A 24,650-nucleotide genomic window follows, 5' to 3' on the forward strand; every position below is an offset into this window, starting at 1 on the left:
AGCCCCCGAGCAGCTGTGTGACCCTGGGCAAGTCATCACCCTTTCTGTGCTTCTTTACCGATACGGGGGCTACACGATGCCCAGCCCTCAGGTTGTCAGCAGTGAGAACGTCGGTGCCTCAGCATTTAGCATGTGACACCTGAGCACTGAATAGGAGCCCTGGCAAGATGAAGAGCAGAGGGAGGGGCCTGGAAGGGGGACTTGAGCTTGGCTGGGGGGACTCTGTGCTTGGTCACCCCGGCGAGTTTCTGTGGGGCCTGTTTCTCTGTTCATTTCTGTAACGAATAGTGAGGTGGCTGAGTTGTGGTGGGGCATGGGCCACTGGGGTAGAGAGGTGTGGGAGCACCAGCTTTTCCAATGGGCTTAGCTAGTATAAGGAGAAGGATTGGAGGTCAGTTTAGACAAATCCTCTGAAAAGCAACTTCCCAGAAAAAACATTCTGCATTCAATCTCGTGCTGTCCAGTAAACGATAATAAAAGCAAAGGAAGGGGTACCCCAGACACTCAGCACATACACACCCTGTCATTGCCAGGCTCTGTTGGCCTCTTACAATTCTGCTCCAAAGCCAGCCAGTAGCATGCGGTCCTTCCCATATTTCCTAGGTAACCAGCAAGGGCAGCTTTCTCCTCTTTCCCTTAACCTTCTTTTGAAGGCTTTCTTATCATCCCCTTCCCCTCTTTTTATTGTCTGGCCTCACCGTGATCGCTGGAATGTTGACCACAGAGGACAACTGAGAAAATCCTTGAACTTGGCAAGTCAAAGACTGTTGGGAGGTCATGCCTGTCATTTCCCTGAAAAGCACTTCATTTACCAAATACTAATCAGATTAGAATGCCCATCATCCTGGGAAGTTGATGAATTATGGTTGTTATTTAAAAAAATCAAGTGTGTCAGAGTACTGGGGAAGCTCACAGGTTGGGCCAGAGTTGTCATATCAAGGGACGGAGGTTGACGTCCTTGGGTCCTGAGAGTCCTCAGGCCTCTCCTGCACATTCGCATCGTGGTGCAACCATCACCACCTTCCAGCCCCAGAATGCTTCATTATCCCAAACTGTAACTGTACCCACAAAACAGCTCCCCATTTTCCATCCCTCCTGCCCCTGGCAGCCACTACTCTGCTTCCTGGTTCTATGAATTTGACTAGTCCGGGTGCCTCATATAAGTGGAATCAATACAGTATTTGTCTTTTATGACTGGCTTATTTCACTGAGCATCATTCCACAAGATTCGTCCATGTTGTACCATGTGGCAGGATTTTCTTCCTTTTTAAATCTGAACGATATTTCATTTTTTGGATATACTACATTTTGCTTATCCTTCCATCCATTGGTGGACGCCTGGGTTGCTTCCACCTTTTGGCTACTGTGAATAATGCTGCTGTGAATATGGATGTGCAGATCCTCTTTTGCTTTTGGAGGTTTTTGTGGAAACAATAGAGGCCAAGGAGGGCCCGGGCAGGGCCTGCTGGAGCCAGAGGAGCTGGACATTTGGGTTCTTGCTCCCAGCCTGGCAGCTTCACAGGCATGTCCCTCCACTTCCAGAGGCTCAAAACTCAGTGGTGTGAGGGGTCCCCCCACCAGCAGGCTCGGGTGCTGGAGCCTTCACGATCATGGGCCACGGTGCCTGGCACAGGAGCTGATATCGCACAGATGCTCGTTTACACAACACAGCTGACGGGCAGAGCTGGAAGAGGCACCTACAGCAGCCAGGGGCAGAGCCCACCTCCTGATCCCTCTGCGCCTCAGTTTCCCTTCCATAAGCTGCAGAGATTCCGCTAGAGCAGCATTGCCCCCACTGTGGACATGGAGATGGCTTTGGGTGGGACGGAGAGGGCCTTGAAGACCATAGTGTGAGGATTTTTGTCGAGAGCTCAGCTTCAGGGGAGCCTCGTGGTGGGTGTATGTGTCTGACACCCCCTCACTTTCCCTCATCTCCCCTTTCCATGCGCACAACAGGCCTCAGCACTGTTTTGTTTATTCATTGTGTGTATATTTTCACAGTTGCTTTCTGTTTATACTGGTTTTATGCTGATTGTAGCAATTGCTAAAAATACTTTATTTGAAAATAATTTCAAATTTATAAAAAGTGAAAAAAAGCAAAAATAGTATAAAGAACACCTGTTTACATCTGGAGGCACATGATGCCCTTCTGTCTGTCCTTCATAGGTGATGTTAATTTTGGCCACCTGGTTAAGGTATGGCCTAGTTTCTGCACTGTATCGTTACTTTCCCTTTTCTTAGCAACTAATTAGCAATCCATGGGGAAACACTTGGAGATAATGCAGATATTCTGTGCCTTATTAAAATTCCCCCTTAGAACCCTCCTGCACTGTTGGCGGGGAGGTATTGGGTTGGCCAAAAATTTCATTTGGTTTTTTCCATAAGATGGCTCCAGTAGTGCTTAGTTGTCTTTAACTTCATTTGAAACAATTTTGTTAGATTGTATTGTGATAGCTGTCATATTAGTGTGCATTTAAAAAAAAAAAACTTATCAAAATTGGTGAATTTTTATGTAGACATTTTAATATTGAAGATGGAAGAAAAAAAGCAACATTTTCGGCATATTATGCTTTATTATTTCAAGAAAGGTAAAAACACAACTGAAACGCAAAAAAAGATTTTCGCAGTGTATGGAGAAGGTGCTGTGACTGATCGAACATATCAAAAGTGGTTTGTGAAGTTTAGTGCTGGAGATTTCTTGCTGGACGATGCTCCAGGGTTGGGTAGACCAGTTGAAGTTGATAGAGATCAAATCGAGACATTAATTGAGAACAGTCAACGTTATACCACACGGGAGATAGCCGACCTACTCAAAATACCCAAATCAAGCGTTGAAATTCATCTGCACCAGCTTGGTTATGTTAATCGCTTTTGTGTTTGGGTTCCACGTAAGTTAAGCGGAAAAAAACCTTCTTGACCGTATTTCCTCATGCGATTCTCTACTTAAACGTAAGGAGAGCGTTCCATTTTTAAAGCAAATTGTGACAGGCAATGAAAAGTGGATGCTGTACAATAATGTGGAATGGAAGAGACCGTGGGGCAAGCGAAATGAACCACCACCCACCACACCAAAGGCTGGTCTTCATCCAAAGAAGGTGATGTTGTATATATGATGCGATTGGAAGGGAGTCCTCTATTATGACCTTTTTCCAGAAAACCAAACAATTAATTCCAACAAATACTACTCCCATGTAGACCAACTGAAAGCAGCAGAAAAGCATCGAGAATTAGTCAACAGAAAACGCATAATCTTCCATCAGGATAACGCAAGACTGCATGTTCTTCGATGACCAGGCAAAAACTGTTATATCTTGGCTGGTAAGTTCCAATTCATCTGCAGTATTCACCAGACATTGCACCTTCGGATTTCCGTTTATTTCGGTCTTTACAAAATTCTCTTCGTGGAAAAATTTTCAATTCCCTGGAGACTGTAAAAGGCACCTGGAACAGTTCTTTGCTCAAAAAGATAAAAAGTTTTGGGAAGATGGAATTATGAAGCTGCCTGAAAAATGGCAGAAGGTAGGGGAACAAAATGGTGAATATGTTGTTCAATAAAGTTCTTGGTGAAAATGAAAAATGTGTCTTTTATTTTTACTTTAAAAACCGAAGGAGCCTTTTGGCCAACCCAATAAACTGGGTTCAGCCACTATGGAAAACAGTATGGATATTCCTTTAAAAACTAAATATAGTTTTACCATATGAACCAGCAATCCCACTCCTGGGCATATATCCAGAAAGAACAAAAATTCTAATTGGAAAAGATACACATACCCCAATGTTCATAGCAGCACTATTTACAATACCCAAGACATGGAAGCAACCTAAGTGTTCATTAGCAGATGAATGGATAAAGATGTGGTGTATATGTACAATGGAATATTACTCAGCCATAAAAAAAGAATGAAATAATGCCACTTGCAGCAACATGGATGGACCTAGAGATTTTCATACTAAGTGAAGTAAGTCAGACAGAGAAAGACAAATATCATATATCCCTTATATGTGGAATCTAAAAAAATGCAAATGAACTTATTTACAAAACAGACTTACAGACATAGAAAACAAACTTATGGTTACAAAAGGGGAAGTGGTGGGGAGGGATAAATTAAGAGTATGGGATTAACAGATATACACAACTTTATATAAAGTAGGTTAACAACAGGGACCTACTGTATAGCACGGGGAACTATATTCAATATCTTGTAATAACCTATAATGAAAAAGAATCTGAAAAAGAATATATATATGTTCAAGAATATATATATGTGTGCGTACTTTGCTGTACACCTGAAACTAACACAATATTGTAAGTCAACCATACTTCAGTTAAAAAAAACTCCCCCTTAGATATGGCATTCATTGATGATTCTTGCTGACCCAGTCTTCACCAGGATGGTGGTAGAATGTTGGTTTTCCAGTGTCAGCACTCGGTATTCCATTGTAAGCAAGATTCCTCCCTTCTTCCCATTCATTTATTTATTTATCTATCTCTTCTTGGCACAGACTCATGGATTCCAGTTTTTTAGTGGTTTATATTTCATTACTGTGTTTAATTAATTTGATACTCAAATCATCCCAGATTTGGCCCTTGAGAACCCTTTCAAGCTGGCTCCTATGTCTTTGTGATCTGCCCCCATCATTTTTTTTCAATCAGTCCTGACACTTTCTGTCATAACAAGGTATTCCAGGTTCATTTCCCACCTACTGTGCTCTTCCTCGGGGTTAATTTCTCTGAAAAGCCCTGGTTCCTTTCAATGGGCGATGGTGTTAGAGGCCAAGATCTGGGCACCAGATGTGCTCATGACTACATGGGGTGTCTTGCTTTTTGGCCCTTTCAATGCACAGGGCTAGGAAATATATGCATGTATGTATACAAAATACACATTACTGATTCCTCCAATTCCAGTCAATTCCCAGAGGGTTCTTTCTTGCCTTCCCCCACTCCAGATTTGTATGTCTCTTCTTTTACAGCGAGAGCCCTGGCTCCCAGTGACATCAAAACATTTACGATTTGCTCAATCCTATAATACATCTTTTAAAAGTTCCAGAACTGCTTATTGTTTGAGAAATAAAGAGTTCAGGGTTGTTTGCAGTTTCCCGCTCCCCACCACCACCAAATACTTCATGTATCCCCAGTCCACAAATTGACGGTATAGAGTCAAGTATTGTGTCATGAACTACTTGGATCTGTCTGCCTTTCCTTTCTTTTCCCCCTTCAGGATAGGTATGGTATTCATTTGAAATATATTTTGGTCTTTTTTGTTGTTGTTTGTTTTAGTTTAGGGTTCTCCCTTCCCATTCGTATTGATTTAATTTTTTTAAAAAAATAATTTGGAATGTTAACAAACTCAAAACTTTTGCGAAAGGGTTTGTATAAAGAAGTGTCCTTCCTCCCACATGCTTTCCATCCTGTTCCCCTCCCTCTTGTAGATAGCTAACTTATTGTTCTCTGGAATATCCTTCCTGCGTTTCTTTGTGTAAAAAGCCGCAGAGGTAGGTATGCTTCCTTATTTTCCCTTCTTTCTTACACGCAGGGTATAGCCCACGATGTATGCTCTTTGGCACCTGGCTCTCTTCACTTAGCACTATCTCCGGAAATCACTCCGTATCAGTTCACCAGCGATCTTCCTCATTCCTTTCCCAGCTGCACTGTGCGTACCATAGTTGATTCAACCAATCTTTATGCTCAGACATTTAGGTAGTTTCCAGCATTTTGCAATTACAAATAACAGTGCACTGAATACCCTTGTAGGTGTGCATTTTTATATCGTTGGAGGTGTATCTTCCAGATAAATTCCTGCGAGTGGGATTGCTCAATTGAAGGATGTAGGAGTGATTTAAAATTTTCGTTGAAAATGTATTTAAGTAAAAAAAAAAAAAAAGTGGGAGTTCAAATAAAATGATTAAGTAAATAACAAATAGTACAAGCAACACACAGACATGGCAGAAATTGTAAAGGCAGGCAAATGACTGAAGTTTGAGCAAAACTGGGCTAGGGTGTTGCTGCAGTCCCTTCGGACTCCAAAACAGAAACCTGGTGGGGTGGGAGCTCATGGTAAAGAACCTAATAACTGAGGTTCAGATGGCGCCCCCTGGGAATTCATCATCAGCACCTGGGTCCTGGCCTCAGGGACCATCAGTGGAAATCTGTGTCCACGTGAGCCCACTGGTCTGCTTTCCCTGGTGGCAGCAGCGTGACGAATACACCTTGGGAGGGGAGCTAGGCCTCACTGAGGCGGGCGTAGTGTCAGCAGAGAGATGTGGCAGTGGGGGGCCCAGAAGGCTGTGCAGAACCATGCCGGCCGTCCTGGTGTGGCATAAAGAGGGGTGCCCTTTGACCCTCAATCACCAAGACAGGCCAGATGCTCTTCGGCAGCCACTTTCAAAGATGGCTGTAGAATCCATTTTGGAACGGTGAGAATCTGGCGAGACCCTCTCCTCAGAAACCTATTAGCCACTCCTCTCATGCCCACATAGCATTTTGCATACAATTGCAGGGAGCTGGCAGACCTAGGTAAGCATCACTACTTTTAAGAGTTGTTTGGATAAAATTGTTTAAAAGAAGGGGAAAAACCTGTTTGGCTTTGGAAGAAGCGTTGTATATTTTACCTGGAAAACAAGCAGGGCAGCCCATCCCACAGCTGTGCCGGCTGGAGGAGGGGAGCAGGGGTGCAGCTGTGAGAACCAGGGGGACACAGCCGAGGTTCGGGAACCTCCTTGTGCATGGAGATTCCCTCGTCGGCCTGGTTCTGCACCGGGACATGACGTAGGAGGTGGGAGGGGGAGCAGGCTTGGCTTCTGTGGCGGCTGCTTTTCTAGCTGTGTTGAGTCATTATACTGCTGGGTTTCTGTTTCTTCAGATTCAGTATCCAGGACCAAACTAGTGGTTTTCAGGCCATTTTGTGGGAAGCTCCAGAATTCCAGAAAGGAGCTTCAGGGGCCTCTGTGGAGGCCGTGAGGGAACCCGCCCACCCACTCTGTACCTGGAGCAGCTCTGCTCTCACCTCTTACCATGGTGGTGCCCTGGGAAATTGTCGTTCAGACTTAATATGCACCTGCTCAACAAAGTTTGGTGAGCACTAGACTGGATTATCTTTAACCTCTCCTCTATTCCAGAATTCTCAGAGTGTCCAGGGAGATTAAAAAGCCAAAAAGGGACAACCATGTCACAGCAGGTGGAGGCACTAGGGCTTGGCCCCGGAACCTTGGTGAGTCCTTGGAGCTGAGTTCCTGCTGTGTCAGCCAGGCAGTCGACGAGGAAGGGGGCCTCGCAGCAGTATGGGAAGCAGGTCAAAGGTCACAGGGCAGAAGCCGGAGACTGGCACCATCATCTCATTTGGTAGTCTTCAGATGTCTTTGATGGCACGCCCCAGCAGTAAACACAAATAAATACATAATTGAACATGCATCTCCCCAATAGATATACATTTATTATAAACTATACATATCTGTATTGATGTACAAATGTTACGTACATCATAACACAGAGTAGATTTTTAAAAGATGATAATAATTAAAAATAAAAGAGGTACTGCCTAGCGAATCATCTGGCATACCTACTGAAGTGTGTCTGCACCCCACTTTGGAGAAGACGGGGGTAGTTGGGAGGCACCTGAAGGAGGCTGGTGGAGGGGAGGATGCGAGGACGGGAGAGAATGGTGCTTCTCAGACAGCAGTCTGCAGCACCTCCCACCCTTTGCCGTGGCCGCAGGCTGCGTGGACTGCTGTTTACTCCGTAGCTCTTGGTGAATTGATTCACTTGTTTTTTCTTAAATTTAGCTTCATCCTAGGCAGTAACATCCACAAAAGAACAGGTTTTCTGTGCAGCTAGAATTTTCTTCTAATGCACATTAAAATAAATACAAAACTATGCAGGCACATTCCACTTAAAAATCGTGTGTCAGCCCCCACCTGTGTGAGAGGGTCGGCCCTGTGGGAGACTCTGATCTGCGGCGTCTGACTCCAGACCACATTGGGAGGGAAGGGCCTGGTGCGAGTAAGCCCCCTCCCCCGGGTCCGGGCCCACGTGGGCATGTGGGGATGCAGTCCTCAAGCTAGAGGATAGTCGCAAGCACGGTCACGCCTAACAGAGTCCCAGAAAGGTGGCGAGGATGCGACACCCCCCGGTGCAGGCACTGTGCACACACTGATCGCAGGCTGGGTGGGGCGCCCTGCACGCCACAGCTGCCGTGCATCGTTGCCAGCCCTGCCTGCCGCCAAAACCTCCCCGGTGGCCTGTCATCCATTGCTCCGCTCCAGAGATGTGTAATGAGCACTTGCCGTGTGCCAGGCCCTGGACTAGACACTGGAGTTCTGGGAGAGAGCAAGACAGATAAGGCAGCTGCTCTCATGAAGCCCACATCCTAGTGGGGGAAGGCAGACAAGAAACAAGCAAACCAATAAATAGAAAACAGAAAATCCAGGTGCAGCTTCCCCCCCCCCCGGGATCCAAAAGTAGAGCGGTCCTATGAAACCTTTCGTAGGACAAGATGGCGTAAAGCCAAGACGCAATTACCTTAGGACACATCTTGGTAACAGATGCACAAAATAAATGGAGGTAAAGCACCAATGCTCCCAGACACAGTTCAGAGCTACGGCAGCTTGACGCTGAGGTGCTGAGTGCGGTTCCTGGGAAGGAGCTTGGCGGGGCCGCTCCCGCTGCTTGGGGTGCCTGCCACCTCTATAACGGTTGCTGCAACACCAATGCTCAGTGCTATTTCTGCTTTTTGCCTATTTTTGTAAAAGGGAAAATCCTTTTCGGGTTTCTTTCGGTTAGAAAAACAGGTACTAATGTAGGTCTTTCGTAAAAGCGAAGTGGCCTAAAGCAAACTTTTCGAAAAGGTGGGGATACCTGTAGTTATACATACTATAAAGTAAAATCAAGATGGGGAGGAGGGGACAGATCTATACAGGAGAATTCCCAGTAATTTATGTAGCTGTTCCTCCCTCAAGGAGACAGAACAGAACTCCTTAATTCTTAAGTGTGGGCTGTGCTTAATGACTTGCTTTCAAGGGGTGTGGGATGCAAGGAGGAGGAAAAGTCACTTTCCAGTGGAGAAACTTGACCAACATTTGCTTGGCCAAATGATTCAGATGACCATCCACAGCCATAAGTCATGTCAATAGCCTGTGCCCTTGATAGGATGTGATGAGAGGGGCACTTCCCCTCTGCGGTCTTCCTCCCAGAAACCCATAACCCCGGTCTAATTATCAGAAAAACGTCAGTCAGAATGCCCCAGATTGAGGGGCATTCTACAAAATGAGGACCAGTCTCCTCAAACTGTAAGGAAGGAAGCTCCGAGAAACCGTCACAGCCAAGAGGAGCCTAAGGAGATATGACAGCTGGGTATAACGTGGTATCCAGGATGGGATCCTAGAATAGAAAAAGGATATTAGGGAGAAACTAAGGAAGTCTGAATGAAATATGGAGTTTAGTTCATGATAACTAAAAGAGGTAAAGGAAAAACCAGTGGAGAGGGTGTCTGAGAAGACGTCTCTGAGGTGGTGACGTTTGAACTGAGCCCCGAATAATGTGATTGAGTCGTGCCTGGGTAGGGAGGACTGGGGTGAGAGCATTCCAGGCAGAGCAAACAGCCCTGTAAAGATCCTGGGGCAGAAACAAACTTGCTCCGGTCAAAGACAAGTGGGAAGGAAGCTCAGCACAGCTGGCGGGGCGGGGAGGGCCCCGAGGTGAGGTCAGAGGTGGACGGGGGCCAGGCCGTGCGAGGCCTTGATACCATGGATGGCATTTGGATTCCGTCCTGAGTGTGATGGGAAGGCAGAAGGGGACCTGGGCTAATTTCCACTTAAAATCACTTGGTTCAGTGTGGACCACAAACTAGGGGGGCGAGAAGAGAAGCAGAGGCCACGTGGGAGGCTCCTGCACGAGTCCAGGGGAAGACGATGGCAAGGCCGTGGCAGAGCCCAGGTCCGCGGCCCGTCATTCCTGAACAGAGATGCAGATTCACATTTCATCATCTGTTTCCCCTCATCATGTCTCCCGAAGATTGGGGGCATTACCAGAACTCTGGGTTCTAAGAGCTAAGTATTTGAAGGTCCACACCTATGCATCAAGGAACTCTGTAACGGGACACCTCACGGCACAACAACCGTCCACCTCTAACTCAGGATGTGTTCCTTTGTTGGTTCAGACCTTTTTCTCAAAATGAAAATGTACACGGTGCTCAAGTCAGGTGCTACAAAAGTTGCCCCTACTTAATTGGGAAAAGTAAAACGAGGTCCCTCCCCCTCTCTGCTTTCTGGAAGTTGTAAGTGGGAAGGGAAAACGAAGGCTTCGGTCGTGTCAGACCCTTTCTACAGTGTAAACAGTTTCAGAATATTTTCAGTGAATTTGGTTATGTTTTATTAACCACGTGTCATTTCTTCCACGCTCCTCAACTCCTCTGGGAAGGAAGCATGGTATCAATAAAGTAGAATAAATAACTGTTGAAGAAAAAAATCTTGAAATAAATCATTGCAATCTGTGCTTTCTTGTCAAAATCAGGGCCCCATTTCTCGACACTGCCAAGATGAAAGGAGAGAGAGGTTCAGGCCTCGGTCTTATTTCCCCCCAGCGTGCGTGTTGCAGGGGCTCCACCACCGCCGTCGAGCGTTTGCTGGACGCGTGCAGAGCGGTCTGCCAGGCTCTGTCTTGAGCACGAGAGTGTCTGTAAAGCTCTGTCTGGGGCCGTGTGGGCTCATCCTGGTGTCTGTGTTTGCTTCCAGAGATAGAGATGGTAATCATGGAGCGCAGCAAGCTCCCGGAGCTGGCGCCCAGCACCTCGGTGCAGGAGCAGAACACCACGGACGAGGAGAAGAGCGCTGCCACTGGGCTGGACAGCGTCCAGTGGAGCAGGTAGTCGCCGGGGCTGCGGGAGGGCTGCCATCGAGCCAGCCATCGGGGGCTGGGGATAGGGCACCGCTGCTCGGTCTCTGGGATGTTGTGGAAGGGGGTGCGCTGGCCGGGTGCCCACAGAGGATAAGCCAGGCCTCTTCCCGCCCCCGCCCCCCGCCGATGGCCTCTTCTGCCTCCCGGCCAAGCCGTCCTTCTTCTCCACCAGAGACACGGCTCCTCTCGAGAGGCCACAGGGACAGAGCTGGCCCTCAAGGCCGTGGTATTCACCCCTTGGAATGAGTGACCGAGGCGTGGCACCACCACCCCAAGCACTTTGGTGCTGGGCCGCGTCCTAACGGGTGTGGCCTTGTACTGGCCGCTCCTGGCCATACTCTGCTGTCCCCAGAAAGGATCCCCTTGGGGGAAGCGTTTGGATTTCATTCATTTGCTGCCGCCACGCGCACCACCGTCTGTAGGGCCTGACCTCGTGACTCAGCCGGCACGATTTAATGCTGGATTTAATGCTGCTGTCCACCTTCAACTTCTTGCCTGATTGTTCATTTCAGTGATGGCTGCCCAAACTATGTCCTCTGAAAGCTTCCAGATGCCACATTGCCTGCAGCCTTGCTGTAGCACCACCCCTTCCAGAAGGAATTGGGTGGAGGGCTGCTCCTGAAGTTGCAGCAAACTGTTAGGAGGGCTTCTTCATCCTTATCAGATGGCCCTACTGCGCAGATGCCTGCGATAACCTCCTAATCCCATGTTAGTGGTAATAAATGCGCAGCAACATGGTTTCTCTGTCAGCCTGCAAGGCATTCACTTCCTGAACTCTCACGGTGGGGTGGATGAAACACACACACACACACACACACACACACACATACACACACACACGCATCCTATTTATTAATGCAACTTAAAGTGAAGACTCGAAGCAGGCTAATTTTTTCCTCCGCGTCTTGTTTATCTCTTTCTTGGCACGTGTTTCAATTATCTAACAGACAGGATTAATTTTTATCAGTTGCACAGGGGAACCACTTTTAGTTTTGGTTAAATAAAAATCATTGCAGCACAATGTGAGCTGTCAGTTGTACTGACAAGGACCTTTCTGACTTTGTGTTGTGACAACAAAATGTGACACCTGAAGCTCTGAAGATTAAGAAAATCATTCTAAACACAGCAAGGGAGGGGGAAGCAACCTTTAGGTGCTTGCACGGCTTTAATTTGAATATGAATCATTGAAAAACCAAAAATGACATGTCGTGGGGGATGCTTAAGCTAATGTAGGCGCATCTGCTTAATAGAATATTAGCGGCTGCTTTTCCATGAATACTGTCATGATGTGTTCAGTTTCTTAGGATCTAATAAATGGAAACAGCACGTATTTTGCATAGTATGGTAATACTGTAGCTTTCCTAAAGGAGGAAAAATACCCATGTAGTGTCAAAAACAAAAAGTCAACCGACCAGAAGGTTACGTTGGAGTGTTGGAGTTGAGACTTCTTTTTTTCCTGAATTTTAGTGAAGAGAGGGGTTTTCTTAGAGTTGATTGAGATTGTTTCTTAACTTTCGGTGACTTTGGCATCTTCTACCACATGGTTCATAATGGAAGCTGATCCTGTGTCTTAAGTCGGGCCACATGCAGATTTGTGGCCCCCAGGAACTCTGGACAGGAGCTGCACTCTGCTCTGAGACCAGGTGCCAGGGAGAGACTGGCCCTCGTGGGGAGTTGCCAATACCTTTGCAAAGGTATTGAGTTGTTGGCTGTCAGAGACACCACCACAGACTTCTGTCCTCTCACCTCCTGCACTGAGCCAGGAGGAGGGCACTGAGGATGAGGGAGGGGACAGTTTGTCCTTGACATGAATTGGATCTTGACATTGGTCTGCTTGTCCAAAGAAACAGCATAGTACAAAGTGGAACTGTCCTTATATTCGCCATACACTGTGGGCTATATCTGCATTCATGGTTAAATATAGGCTTAAGAAACCAGAAACCATTCACAACATTCTCTCTTTTCTTTAAAAAAAAAAAAAAAAAACTTTTAAAATTTAAAAAGTAATACACATTCAGAAAATGTAAAACTTGAAAAGTATAAAGAAGGAAAAAAAGCTCTCCATAATTCAAAGGCAGCTGTTATTAGCATTTTGGTGATTTCCTGCCAGTCAGTTTTCAATGCCAATATAGTGGGAATTCAGCCCTTCTTCCCCCCAATAGCTTATACCCCCAATAGCCATGTATATTACTTTTTATTCTTGGTTTTCTCTAATATCAAACCCCAAGCATCTTTTTCACTTTAGTAAACAAAATTCTTACGTACTCTTAGTAAACAAAATTCTAATGGCTTCATAATACTTCGTCTCATGAAAGATGGTATATCCACTCAGCCCTCCCTCTGCTACTGGGCATTTGGTTATTCTTATTATTCCCAAATGAAAATACAGTCCAAATTCCAAGCAGCTGGCTTACAAGAAAGTGTTTTATACTTTATCCTGCTCTTACGTTTGGAAGCGTTATTGCTAGGGGCTTAGAAAAAAACAGATCCACACATGGCAAGACTATTCGCGCATTTGAATGGTGATGACAGATCTGGGGCTCCAGAGAAATAGAGCCTGAACGTAAATGTTCCTTAAAAGTTTCTTCCTTTAATTTCTGTGTGTCACGTGTTTGTTTGAAATGTTATGACAAGTGCGTTTCACTGCTTCTGCATTTTTCAATATAATATTTTGAATCGGTGATACATTTGTGGAGTATCAAAATTCAAAAAAGTATAAAATGTTATGCAGTGAATAGTCTCCCTGTTTCTCTGCTGCACCATCTCGCCCCCCATGCTCCCCCCGCCCAGTCAGCAGTGTTGACAGTAGCTTGTGTCCTTCCAGGGGTAAAGTGTGCCCTTGGTCACTCATTGAGTTGCTGTGCTCTCTTGGCTTCAACCTGGCATCCGGGGGCAGCCGCAGACAGTCATGGGATCAGAGCCTCCTGCCTACAGGCCAGATCTGTGCATATTCTATTATCCTCGTGTTGAAGAGTCTTTCCGGGCCAGGCCCTTCACCTGGAAGGGCAGCATTCAGGGTATGCGGTTTGTGATATTTGCAGCCACTCTATAGATCTCACCCACAAAGCATCAGGCGAGAGACTTCCTATCGATCCCTTCCAGTCCGGGAAGGTCAGCCCAAGAAATCACTGGGCCAGGACCTGCCAAAGTGAGATCTTGGAGAAGTGCCCTTGGAATACTCAAAATAGAAATCCACAGCAGCTCTCATGTATGAGCACTTTCCACCCTGTGCCTGGGCCTGTGTTAAATGCCTCTCTGTTGTCATTTCACTTGAATCTTCACAGTAACCCCGAAGGGTTTAATCCCCATCTTGCAGATGGGGGAAAGTTTTAGGTAACGTACCCAAGGGTTTGCAGCTAAGAAGAGGCAGAATCAGAAGTCGAACCCAGGCAGTTCTTGCTCCAGGGTCCACATTCTAAAATTGTTCAGACTTGGTGCCTTGTCTGCTATTGTGAGTCTATCACATTGCCCCGTTTTCTTCATTCTCTTGTCACTCTTTGAAGTGATGATGTGGCGTGTCCATTCTCTGTCTGCCCACTGGCATGGAAGTGCCGCAAGACCAGAGACTTGGTATCATTTATCCCCAGTGTCTGGGACAGCGGGTGAACGATGCTGAGTGATTAAGCGGTTGGTTCGTTCCTTAGTCGGTTTATCCTGGAGACGGCAGCTTCGTACGGGCGGGGCCTGCCTCTCAGTCCCCTTTGTGTCCTCCAGGCCTGGTGCTGGACTGGGTACACGGCGGACGCGCTGCATGCTGGCGGTGGGGCTGTAAAGGGCTAAGGCAGCTGCTTCCCGTGTGCAGGTGAGGCTCATGCGTGCCCCTCTTTTCCAGACCCTTCCTGGATATGGTGTACCACGCCCTGGACAGCCCAGACGACGATTACCACGCGCTCTTCGTGCTCTGCCTCCTGTACGCGATGTCTCATAACAAAGGTAAGCTGCTCAGCTTGTCTGCCTTCAGGGCAAAGGAAAGCTGCTTTCCTTGAAGAATTTCCTTTCTGGTTTTGGCAGACTCCCACAGAACTTCTCTTCAGCCTCGTTAGAATTTCTCAGGTGCTTTTCTACAGACTAAAGCCACAGGAATCGGTTACTCAGGCGGCACGGGGCTGGGGCGGGCAGAGGGGGAGTTTCAAGTGTTGACCGTCCAACCCAGCATGACTGTTCGCACTGTGGTTTGCTTTCAACCCCTTGGTTTACAACTGACTTAGGCTTCCTACCTCTTTCCTAACATCAGAACAGAAATCAGTCAAATTGTAATCTTGGTTTTGCTATTTATAAAAGTTGATGTGCTGTTCTGGGTTCAGAGCTAAAATAGACTCTGAGTGGATGGTGTGGAAGCATAGGTTTCCTTTCTGAAGAAAGGTGTGGTTCTCTGGCTTCCCTTGTTGAGGCCGAGTGGTCAGGATCAGACTCCCGCGGAGCTGACAGATTTGATTAGAATCCATTCATTTACTTCCTCTCTGAGAACAGTCGCTGGTGTGTGTGCCACCTGGCTTGACACGGGCAAGTTCTCAAAGCACCACATCAGAATCTCTTTGAAGAAGAAATCAAGAATATTCCTTCTGGCCCCTGCCAAGCGCTGGGCTTGGCATAGATGAGACTTTGCATCAAGTTTTGTTTTAGTAGGTTTTTCATAAGCTTATTGGGAGGTAGTTGGAGGTGGGTTTTACTAAGACAGCCTATGGCTGGAGTCATTTAGAAAGCACTCAACATAAAGTATGTACTTACTCTTAAATCATTAATCATGATAAATAAGTTGATTAGTGGCAAAAGGAAATATAGTGAAAAAGGCCTCCTCTCTCAAGTTTGTCCTCCAGTTCTCTTCTTCACAGGCAGTTCATGTTAACAGTTTCTTGTGTGTCTTTTTAAAGATATCCATGCAAACCCAAGTACAAGTGTATATTATTATATTTATGTGGGTTCCCCACCCCCTGCCCAACATGAATGGAGGTTCACTCTTTATTGTCTGTTCTGTGCCTTGTGTTTCTCACATCATCATGTATCAACACGTCACTTCCCATCCCTATAGAACTGCCTCGTGCTTTTTAATCCTGTGTCTGTGCCATCATTTATTCCGCCATCCCCTTACTGAATGACACTGAGTCTATTTCCAGGCTTTTCCCACTAGAGACAGGACCGGCCACGATGGCTCTTCTCCTGTATAAGTCATTGTGCTCACACGCAAGGGTGTAGATCTAGCCCGAGACTTTTCTAAAAGATGCATAGCAGGCTCCGAATCCTCCCTCCACAATCTCGTTCACTCCCATGGTTTCTGCGACTCCCTCCAGCTCCTGCCTTGGTGACTGGCACACGGGAGCCCTCAGTTACTGGGAGTAAACAGAACTCCAAGCCTGACTGATGGGAGTCGGTCCCACCCATGGATCGCCTGCCATTCCCCCGACCCTCACCTTCCAAGCCCGCCTCACTCCAGCCCTGCAGTCTGAACTCCTGACCCTTGCACGCTGGAGACTTCTACCTAGGTGATTGAGCACCACTTTGAAACAGTCTGTCTACACCACACTCATCCCCCCAAAATATACCCTGACCTCATCACACTTCCTGCCATTTCTGGTTCAGTTGAAATTGCCAGCCAAGGTTGAAACTGCCACGACCTTTAGCTCTTTCCCTCCTTTGAGCCCAGCATTTAGTCATCAGGTATTGTCATTTCTCCCTCTTCAGCCTGTCTGATCAGCAGAATTTAACTGAGCACAACTCAGTGCCTGGCTCTAAGTGAGGTGCTGGAGGCGAGAACCAAAGGCACGAGAGCAAGAGAGATATTGAACACGTCATCCCAGTGGCCATGATCACAGCCTCCCCGAGGGGTCAAACACACGGCCATTTTATAATCCATCCTCCACAGCACTGCCGGGTGTTTCTCTGTAAGACTGTGTTGACCGTGTCCTTCCCCTGTTCAGAAACCTTTGGTGCTTTCTTCTCTCCCTTGAACTCCAGTCTCCTGTACCTGCCATTTTGAGTATCTGGATTGCACCCACCATTCTAACTTGACCTGATTCCACCAACTTCCCTGTCATAAACCCTTGGCTCCGGCCCAGGGAGTCAAACTTTACTACGCAGTGATTGAACTCTTGCATGGAGATAAACTTGCAGTGGCTGTCATGGTACTCGCTGAACTCTTTAATGTTCTTTTGGTTGCAAGGCGCGGAAACCACCTCACATTAACTTAACTAAGAGAGAGAGTCTTATAGGAAGGCCCCTGGGGCAGCTCGTGGGATCCAAGAAGTTGCCGAAAAGCCGAGGGAAGGGCAGGACCAGCTCTGGGGACTTCCCTTAAGGTAGATCGTGTTGTGGGCCCATCAGATCCCAAGCAGGGAGTCTGTCTCCGTTCAGGTTTCAAACTGTTGGGCAAGAGATCTCATTGTTCCAGGCTGGTGATATGTCTAACTCTGGCACAGTCAGTTATGGCTGGGGGTGGGGTGGGTGAGAGTCAGGGTCACGTAGCACAGAGCTGGCTCCAGGGGTTTCAGCTCTGTGTCTGGAACTGCTCCCAGAGAAGGGAGCTTCTTTGGAAGCCTGGCAGCCACCCCATTCAGAGCCAACACGGCTACCTGTTCTTGGCTGATCTGCCACCTTCTTGTCTCCATCTGTGTTTTTTCCTGCCATTTTCTCTGCTGTAACATCACCACCTATTGAAATTCTGCTCAACTGTCAAGGGTCTGCTGAGAACTCACCTTCTCCTGGAAGTTTTCTCTGATCCCTTCAGGTGATACTCACTCTGGGTTAGTACCGCCTCGTGTGGCAGGCACATTTTATACTTTGTTGGATTTGATTTGCTAAAACTTTGTTAAGGATTTTTGCATCTATGTTCCTGAGTGTTACTAGTCTGTGGTCTCCCTGTAATTCTCTTGTTTTGTTTGCTCTCAAGTTATGCTTACCTTACGAAATAAATTGGAAAGTATTCCCTCCTCCTGAATTTCTTGGAGGAGTTTTGGTAGAACTGGTATTATTTCTTCCTTTACTATTTGGTAGAATTCACCAGTGAAGCCATCTGGGCCTGGAGTTTTCTTTGAGAAAAGATTTCAAAGTACTCAATTTCTATAGTAGATACAGGATTATTAAAGCTTATCTGTTTCTTCTGTTCAAGTTTTGGTAGCTTAGGTCTTTCAAGGAATTTGTCATTTCATCTAAACTGTTGAATTTATTGGCATAAACTTTTTTTTACTATATTCCTTCATTATCCTCCTTTTTTTTTTTTTTTCTTTTTTCCTTTTTTTTCGGTCGTGCTGTGCAGCATGTGGGATCTAAGTTCCCTGACCAGGGATCGAACCCATGCCCCCTGCAGTGAAAGCACAGAGTCCTAACCACTGGACTACCAGGGAATTCCCCTTTTATTATCCTCTTAATGTCTGTAGGATCTATAGTGGTGCCCCCTTTCTAATTCATGGTATCGATAGTTGAGGTCTTCATTTTTTTTTTTTCCTGATCAGTTTGGCTAGAAATTTATCAATTTTATATTAATTTTATTGGTCCTCTCAAAGAACTTTCTTTTGGTTTCATTGATTTTTTTCTCTGTTGTTTTTCTGTTTTATATTTCATTGATTTCTGTTCTTTATGTCTTACCTTTAGATGCTTACTTCAATTTTAATTTACTCTTCTTTTTGTAGTTTCTTACGATGGAAGCTTAAATCATTGATTTTTTTTTATGCTACTCAGTTTATTTTATTTTACTTTTAAAAATTAACATACAATAAAATTGACTCATTTTGTGTGTAGTTCCATTAATTTTAGCATATTTAGGGATTTGTGTGAACACTACTATAATCAGGTGTTACGCTGTAGTTCTATCAAACAAAAAATTCCCTCATGCTATTCCTTTTCAGTCATACCCTCTCCATACCAGTCATTGATTTTTAAACTTTTCTTCTTTTATAAAATGTGAGTTTAATGCTGTACATTTTCCTCTAAGCACTGCTTTAGCTGCCTGCAGTAAATTTTGGTATATGTGGTTTAATTTTTATTCAGTTTAAAATATTTTATAATTTCCCTTCTGATTTCTTTTTGTCTATTGTATCATCTGTGTAATTTCTAGCCATCTTTCTATTATTGATTTTTCTTCTGGTTTGATTTTAGGTTATATTTGTTATATTTTCTCTTTTTTTTTTTTTGGTATGCCTGATATTTTTTGATTGGTTGACAGTTACTATGAATTTTATGTTGTTGGATGCTGAATTCTTGCTTCCTTTCAGTATTTTTGGGCTTTGTCCTGGGACAGGGTGAAGTTACTAGGAGTCGTTTAGGTCTTCTTAGACGCTTGCTTTTAAGCTTTGTTGGTGCTAGTCCAGAACAGCCTTTAGTCTCTGGCTCACTTGGCCCCAGTACAGAGGCCGTCCCCTTCCAAGGGCTCTACTCGATGAGCCATGATTAGGTAGTCCTTCCATGCTGGCCGCTGGGAATGTGAGCTCTTCTCAGCCCCGTGTGAGCTCCTGGGGTTGTTCCACCTGCCTCCTCCCAGCAGGCCTTTCCCTTTCCTCACCTGCATGCACAGGGCAGAACTTAGCGGGAGCCTAAGAAGGAACCCCCTTGCCGATCTGTGCAGCTCCCCTGTCTCTGCTACTGTCTCGTATCAATTCCAGCCACTTGGCCTCTCTGAACTGCAGACTCTGCCTTCTCACCTCAGAGAGACCGTGAGCTTTGTTTGGGTTTTCTCTGTCTGTGGTGAGGCCTGGAAACTTTCCAGACAGAGACCTGGAGCAATCACTGGGCACACTGCCTTAGTTTCTTCTCTCTCAGGATCACCCTCCTATGCTGCCTGTTGTCTTGTCCAGTGTCTCGTAACCATTGTTTTAGATGGTTTGCCTTTCTTGGCTGGAAGTTAGTTGTAGCATTTAAAAAAGAAAGTTTTATCAAGGTATAATTGATAAACAGTGAACTGCACATATTTAAAGTGTACAATTTGATAAGTTTTGACACATGTATACACCCATGAAACTATCACCACAGTCAAGTCAGTGTACGTATCCATCACTCCAAAAGTTTTCTCCTGCCCTTTGTCTCCCCTCCGTCCCTTTCTTCTCCCACCCCTCTCCCTAGGCAACTCTGAACTGCTCCCTGTCACTATAGCTGGTTTGCACTTTCTAGACTTTTATGTAAATAAAATCGTGCGATAAATACTCTTTTTTTGTATGGCTTCTTTCAATCTGCATAATTATTTTGAGATTCATCCATGTTGTGTGTGTCCGTGGTTCCTTTCTTCTTATGTTTGAGTAGTATTCCCTGTGTGAATGTACCACAATTTGTTTACCCATTCATCTGTGAACGGACGTTTGGGTTGTTTCCAGCTTTTGACCATTACAAACAAAGCTGCCGTGAACACTTGTATATAAGTCTTTGTATGGACATGTATTTCCATTTTTCTTGGACAAATGCTGAGGAATGGGATGACTGAATCATATGATAGGTGTGTGTGTGTTTGTTCTTAAGAAACTGCCAAACTGTTTTCCAAAGCGAACGCATGCGTTTACATCCCACCACCAGTGCACAAGGGTTCTGGTGTTCTGACACCCTCACCAGTGGGTGGCACGACCACCTTTTTAATTTTAGTCATTTTAATGGGTACATAGTGGTGTCTTATTGTGATTTTAATTTGCATTTCCCTAATGACTAATGACGTTGAACAGCTTTTTAAGTGCTTAGTCTGCCATCTTCTCATTTCCTTTGCCCGTGTTTTAATGGATTGTCCATTTTCTTATTGTTGAGTTTTGAGAGTTCTTTATATTCTGTATACAAGTCCTTTATCAGATGTGTTTTGCAAAGATTTCCTCCCAGTCTATGGCTGGCCTTTTCATTTTCTTAACAATACCTTTGGAAAAGCAGACGCTTTTAATTTCCATGAAGTTCCCATGGCACTTTTTTATGCTTTTGCTCTGCGTGTTTTCTCTCCCACTCTGGACCGCCGGGCCTCTGAAGGCAGAGACCGCGTCGCTCTCAACGGCCTCCTGCAGTACTCAGCTCGGCGCCTGACACCCGGTCAGCGCTCAGCCAAAGCTTGCTGACTGATTGCCTCTCAGCCGAGTGGCAGCTCCCCCGCGCTGCTCTCTTCCTGGCAGCCGGTGCTCGGTGCACTCGGGGCCTCCGCAGGGAGGGTGCTGTTGGCGGGGGTGGGGATGCCCAGCTCCAGAAGGCCGGGGGCACGTGGGTGAACACTTCGTCTTACGGGGGGCTGGCTTTCTGAGCGGGCTTCCTTCCAGGAGCCCCGCTGTGTGCTGGGGAGTGGAGAAGTGGTGGCTGGCACACCACGCTCCTTCGTCCATGATGTGGCCAGAGAGACGACCCTGCCGAGGTCCTGCTGGGGAGCCCACCTCTCTTTCTTCCTAAAAGAGTGGGACTCTGTATTCGAGGGAATTTAATTCCTTCTTCCACTTCCTGCTAATGCTTTTCATTTATTTACTCATTCACCCTTCTGACAAATATTTCTGAAGCCCTTCTTAGATGCCAGGCACTGTGGTTAATATTGAGAACACAGCGGTGAACCAAACAGAGATTTTCCTGGTGGCGAGTGTGGCTGCTGCAGAGGGAGCAAGGCGACAGTGGTGGAGGAGAAGGCAGCGTGACGGGTATGATCTGTGATTGTGGAGGAAGCCAGGGGTGGTGGTGCAGGGGTCACTAGCTTGGGTGGTCAGGGAAGGCTTCTCTGAGGAACAGACATCAGAGCTGAGGCCTGAAGAATGGGAAAGAGTCGGCTCTGCAAAGATTTGAGGCAGGAGTGCTCCCAGCAAAGGGAACAGCCTGTGCAAAGGCCCTGAGGTGCAAAAGACCTTACAGGTTTGAGGGGCAGAAAGCAGGTCAAGGTGAGGCTGACCAGGTGGGCAGGGACCAGATCGTGAAGGGCCTTGAAGGCCGCAAAAAGGAATTTAGATTTTATTCCAAGTGCAGTGGGAAACACCTAAAGGATTTTTAAGTAGAAGAGTGACATGGTCAGATGAAAATTTTTGGAAGATTACCCTGGCTGCTGGATGGAAAGTAGGTTAATGGGGGTGGGGGAGTGAGTTGCAAGGGGGAAGGCTGGGAGGCTTGTGAGGAAGCTGTTGCAGTAGTCCAGGCAGGGATAACGTAGACTGAATTACGGCGCATTGGCCACAGAGATGGAGAAAAATTGGAAGGTTTTACGATACATTTTGGAGCTACAGCCAGGACGAGCTGATGGACTGGATGTGGGGGGTGAGGGAAAGGGACGCTGGGGCAGCTGTGTGTGGCCATTTACGAAGACAGGGAGACAAGGGGAGGCGTGGGGCCGGGGGCGGAGACTTCTGCTTGATTTGGGTGGGAGGGGGCACCACGGCAGGAGTCTGTGTGATGCCCAGGGCCCTGCCTCCTGCCACTGTGTGACTGGTGGTGCCATTTCCAGAACCAGCGAGTGTGCGCTATGAAGCAGGTTGGGAGAGGAAGCTGGAGAGTTCACGTTCAGCACCCTGAGGCCCAGGTGCCTGGGGCACCCCCAGGGGAAGCTGCCTAGCAGGGGGAGCTGCCCCTTGGTGTATGCTCCAGTCTGGCCTGCGAGCACAGGTCTGCATTTGGTGGGGGCCGTTTGGTGGCGGTGGGTGGGTGGGTGGTTTCTGTTTTGGTTAGGCAGCAGGCAGTTAGCTGCACTTAACCTTCAGCCTCTCTTTTCCAGACCCGTGCCCTCTAAGCAGGGCCCCTAATGAAATGGTCTCTTTCCAATAGATTTTCCATCATAAGACAATTTTAACATAAAAGCAATGTTAATAAAAACCAAATGTTAGCTCAGGCCTTCCAGTAAATCATAATAGATTAGATGCTGCACCGAAATGAATATCGCACAGTGGAAAGGGTTGACCGGTTGGAGGAAGGCTCTCGCTGTGATTCCGTCGGGCCCCATGATGAAGGCGGGTTCACATCTGTAATAGCAGATGCAGCCCTCTCTCCTTTGTCGAGTCTGCAGGGCCCTGGCCCAGGGGAAGGGGAAGGGAGGTGAGTTTTGCAGCTTCGTCTTCCTAAAGGCTCCCCTGCTCCACCCACTAGCCCTTCTACTCCCTGCCCCCTCCATTTATCATTGTTTACCCAAGAGGAATCTTGGGCTTTTTGCTTTTTTTGTTTTGCTGAGAAGTTACTGGAACATGGACGAGAGGTATGGGAAAGGTTGAAAGGTAACAGGATAAAGGGAGGCTTTTGCCATGCGGAGAGTTGGCAAAATATCATTTTGGATCTCGACTGACACATAATCAGAACTGGAAGTACATTGGAAATTGGCCCAACATCTGGTTAGCTTTCGAAATAGTTGGTCTATAGTCTTCCAAAGCTGGCAATGCTTGTGTGACTCCAGCCAAGGAGACCGAAAGAAAGAAAAAAAATTTTTTTTTTAGTTTATTTATTTATTTTTGGCTGCATTGGGTCTTCGTTGCTGCGTGCAGGCTTTCTCTAGTTGCGGTGAGCGGGAGCCACTCTTCGCTGCAGTGCACGGGCTTCTTGTTGTGGAACACGGGCTCTAGGCGCGCGGGCTTCAGTACTTGTGGCACACGGGCTCAGTAGTTGTGGCTCGCAGGCCCTAGAGCGCAGGCTCAGTAGTTGTGGCACACGGGCTTAGTTGCTCCGCGGCATGTGGGATCTTCCCTGACCAGGGCTCAAACCCATGTCCCCTGCATTGGCTGGAGGATTCTTAACCACTGTACCACCAGGGAAGTCCAAGAAAAAAATTTTTTGACCACTATTTTTACCTGGCACTATTGTGGTCTCTTTAGGCAGGTTTGTCTGTCTACTTCTTTTTATGTAGCTTTGGTCTGGGTCTGTTCTACCCTTGTCCTGAATGGGGGTTTCCACTAAGGAGGAAGAATCTAGAACCCAGAGGGGAAGCTTAGGATCTGGTTACTGACATCACGGAGCCATACCCTTCCCTTCTATTTGGGATTCTTTGAATTAGTTAGTTGGGAGTTTGGCCCCCGCCAGTCCGCAGCCCGGTGCTTGTAGGGTGGGAGTGATGGCAAGGGAGACCTGTTCTGACTCACTGGGGCAGAGCGGGATCTGACCCCGGTGGGGAGGGAACGAGGAAGTGTGTGGTCTGCTGGAATCTGGACGTGCGAGCATGGCTTCCCGGGCCGTGTGAAGTGCATCTGGGTTTCTCTGGAATTTGTCTGTCACTCGGCACTTAAGGGGTTGAAGCAAATAGGACAGTATATTATCTACAGTGTTTATTTCAGTCAGAGGGAAATGGCTGGCAAAGGAACTCGATTGGGTTTGCAACAAAACCTGCTTCTCAGTGACTGGAAACCTCTGTGTGTGTGTGTGTGTGTGTGTGTGTGTGTGTGTGTGTGTGTGTCTATGTCTGTCTGTCTGTCTGCCTGTCCATCCGTCCGCCTGCACATGTGCCGTTTCCCTTTCACATGCATATCATTGTCATATTGTCACACTGACCTTGTTCATTCACAGCTGTCAGCCACTGTTTTGTTTGGACCCAGAAGAATGTCTTAGAGACCGTGGTGGGAAAAAGAGAGAGACGGGGAGGGAATGAGGCACCTGGCCGAGCAGGAACTTTGGGGAAAGAGCAGAGATGCCCAGAGGGGTTCTTTACAAAGTTCTGCCATGTGTTGTGTGGAGTGGACCCTGCTCTCTGCCTCCCCTTGGCTGGTGGTAAAATCTACTGCACATAGGATGCATTGCAACATGGAGTCTGTTTTGGGAAAGTGCTGGAAGCGGGGAGATCACCTTGAGTGGCCAGGGGGATGGGGGCTGCTCTAGAGTTGGCCATGACAACCAGATCATGTCACCCGCTGGCTGCCCTCCAGGGGTCCTG

At 46.8% G+C, this 24,650-nt stretch overlaps 1 protein-coding gene across 11 annotated transcripts in view; it reads left to right on the forward strand.

The window, feature by feature from the left end:
- CLEC16A (C-type lectin domain containing 16A) overlaps window positions 1-24,650 on the forward strand; it is a 207,838-nt gene that overhangs the window by 58,040 nt on the left and 125,148 nt on the right. For all 11 annotated transcript variants that reach the window (XM_061209908.1, XM_061209910.1, XM_061209914.1 and 8 more), the window contains 2 exons: window positions 10,726-10,855; window positions 14,721-14,821. In XM_061209908.1, the coding sequence (XP_061065891.1) occupies window positions 10,726-10,855; window positions 14,721-14,821 (231 nt within the window). The remainder of the gene's footprint in view (window positions 1-10,725; window positions 10,856-14,720; window positions 14,822-24,650) is intronic.

The sequence above is a fragment of the Eubalaena glacialis genome, chromosome 13 (assembly GCF_028564815.1).
Source record: "Eubalaena glacialis isolate mEubGla1 chromosome 13, mEubGla1.1.hap2.+ XY, whole genome shotgun sequence".
Taxonomy (NCBI): Eukaryota; Metazoa; Chordata; class Mammalia; order Artiodactyla; family Balaenidae; genus Eubalaena; species Eubalaena glacialis.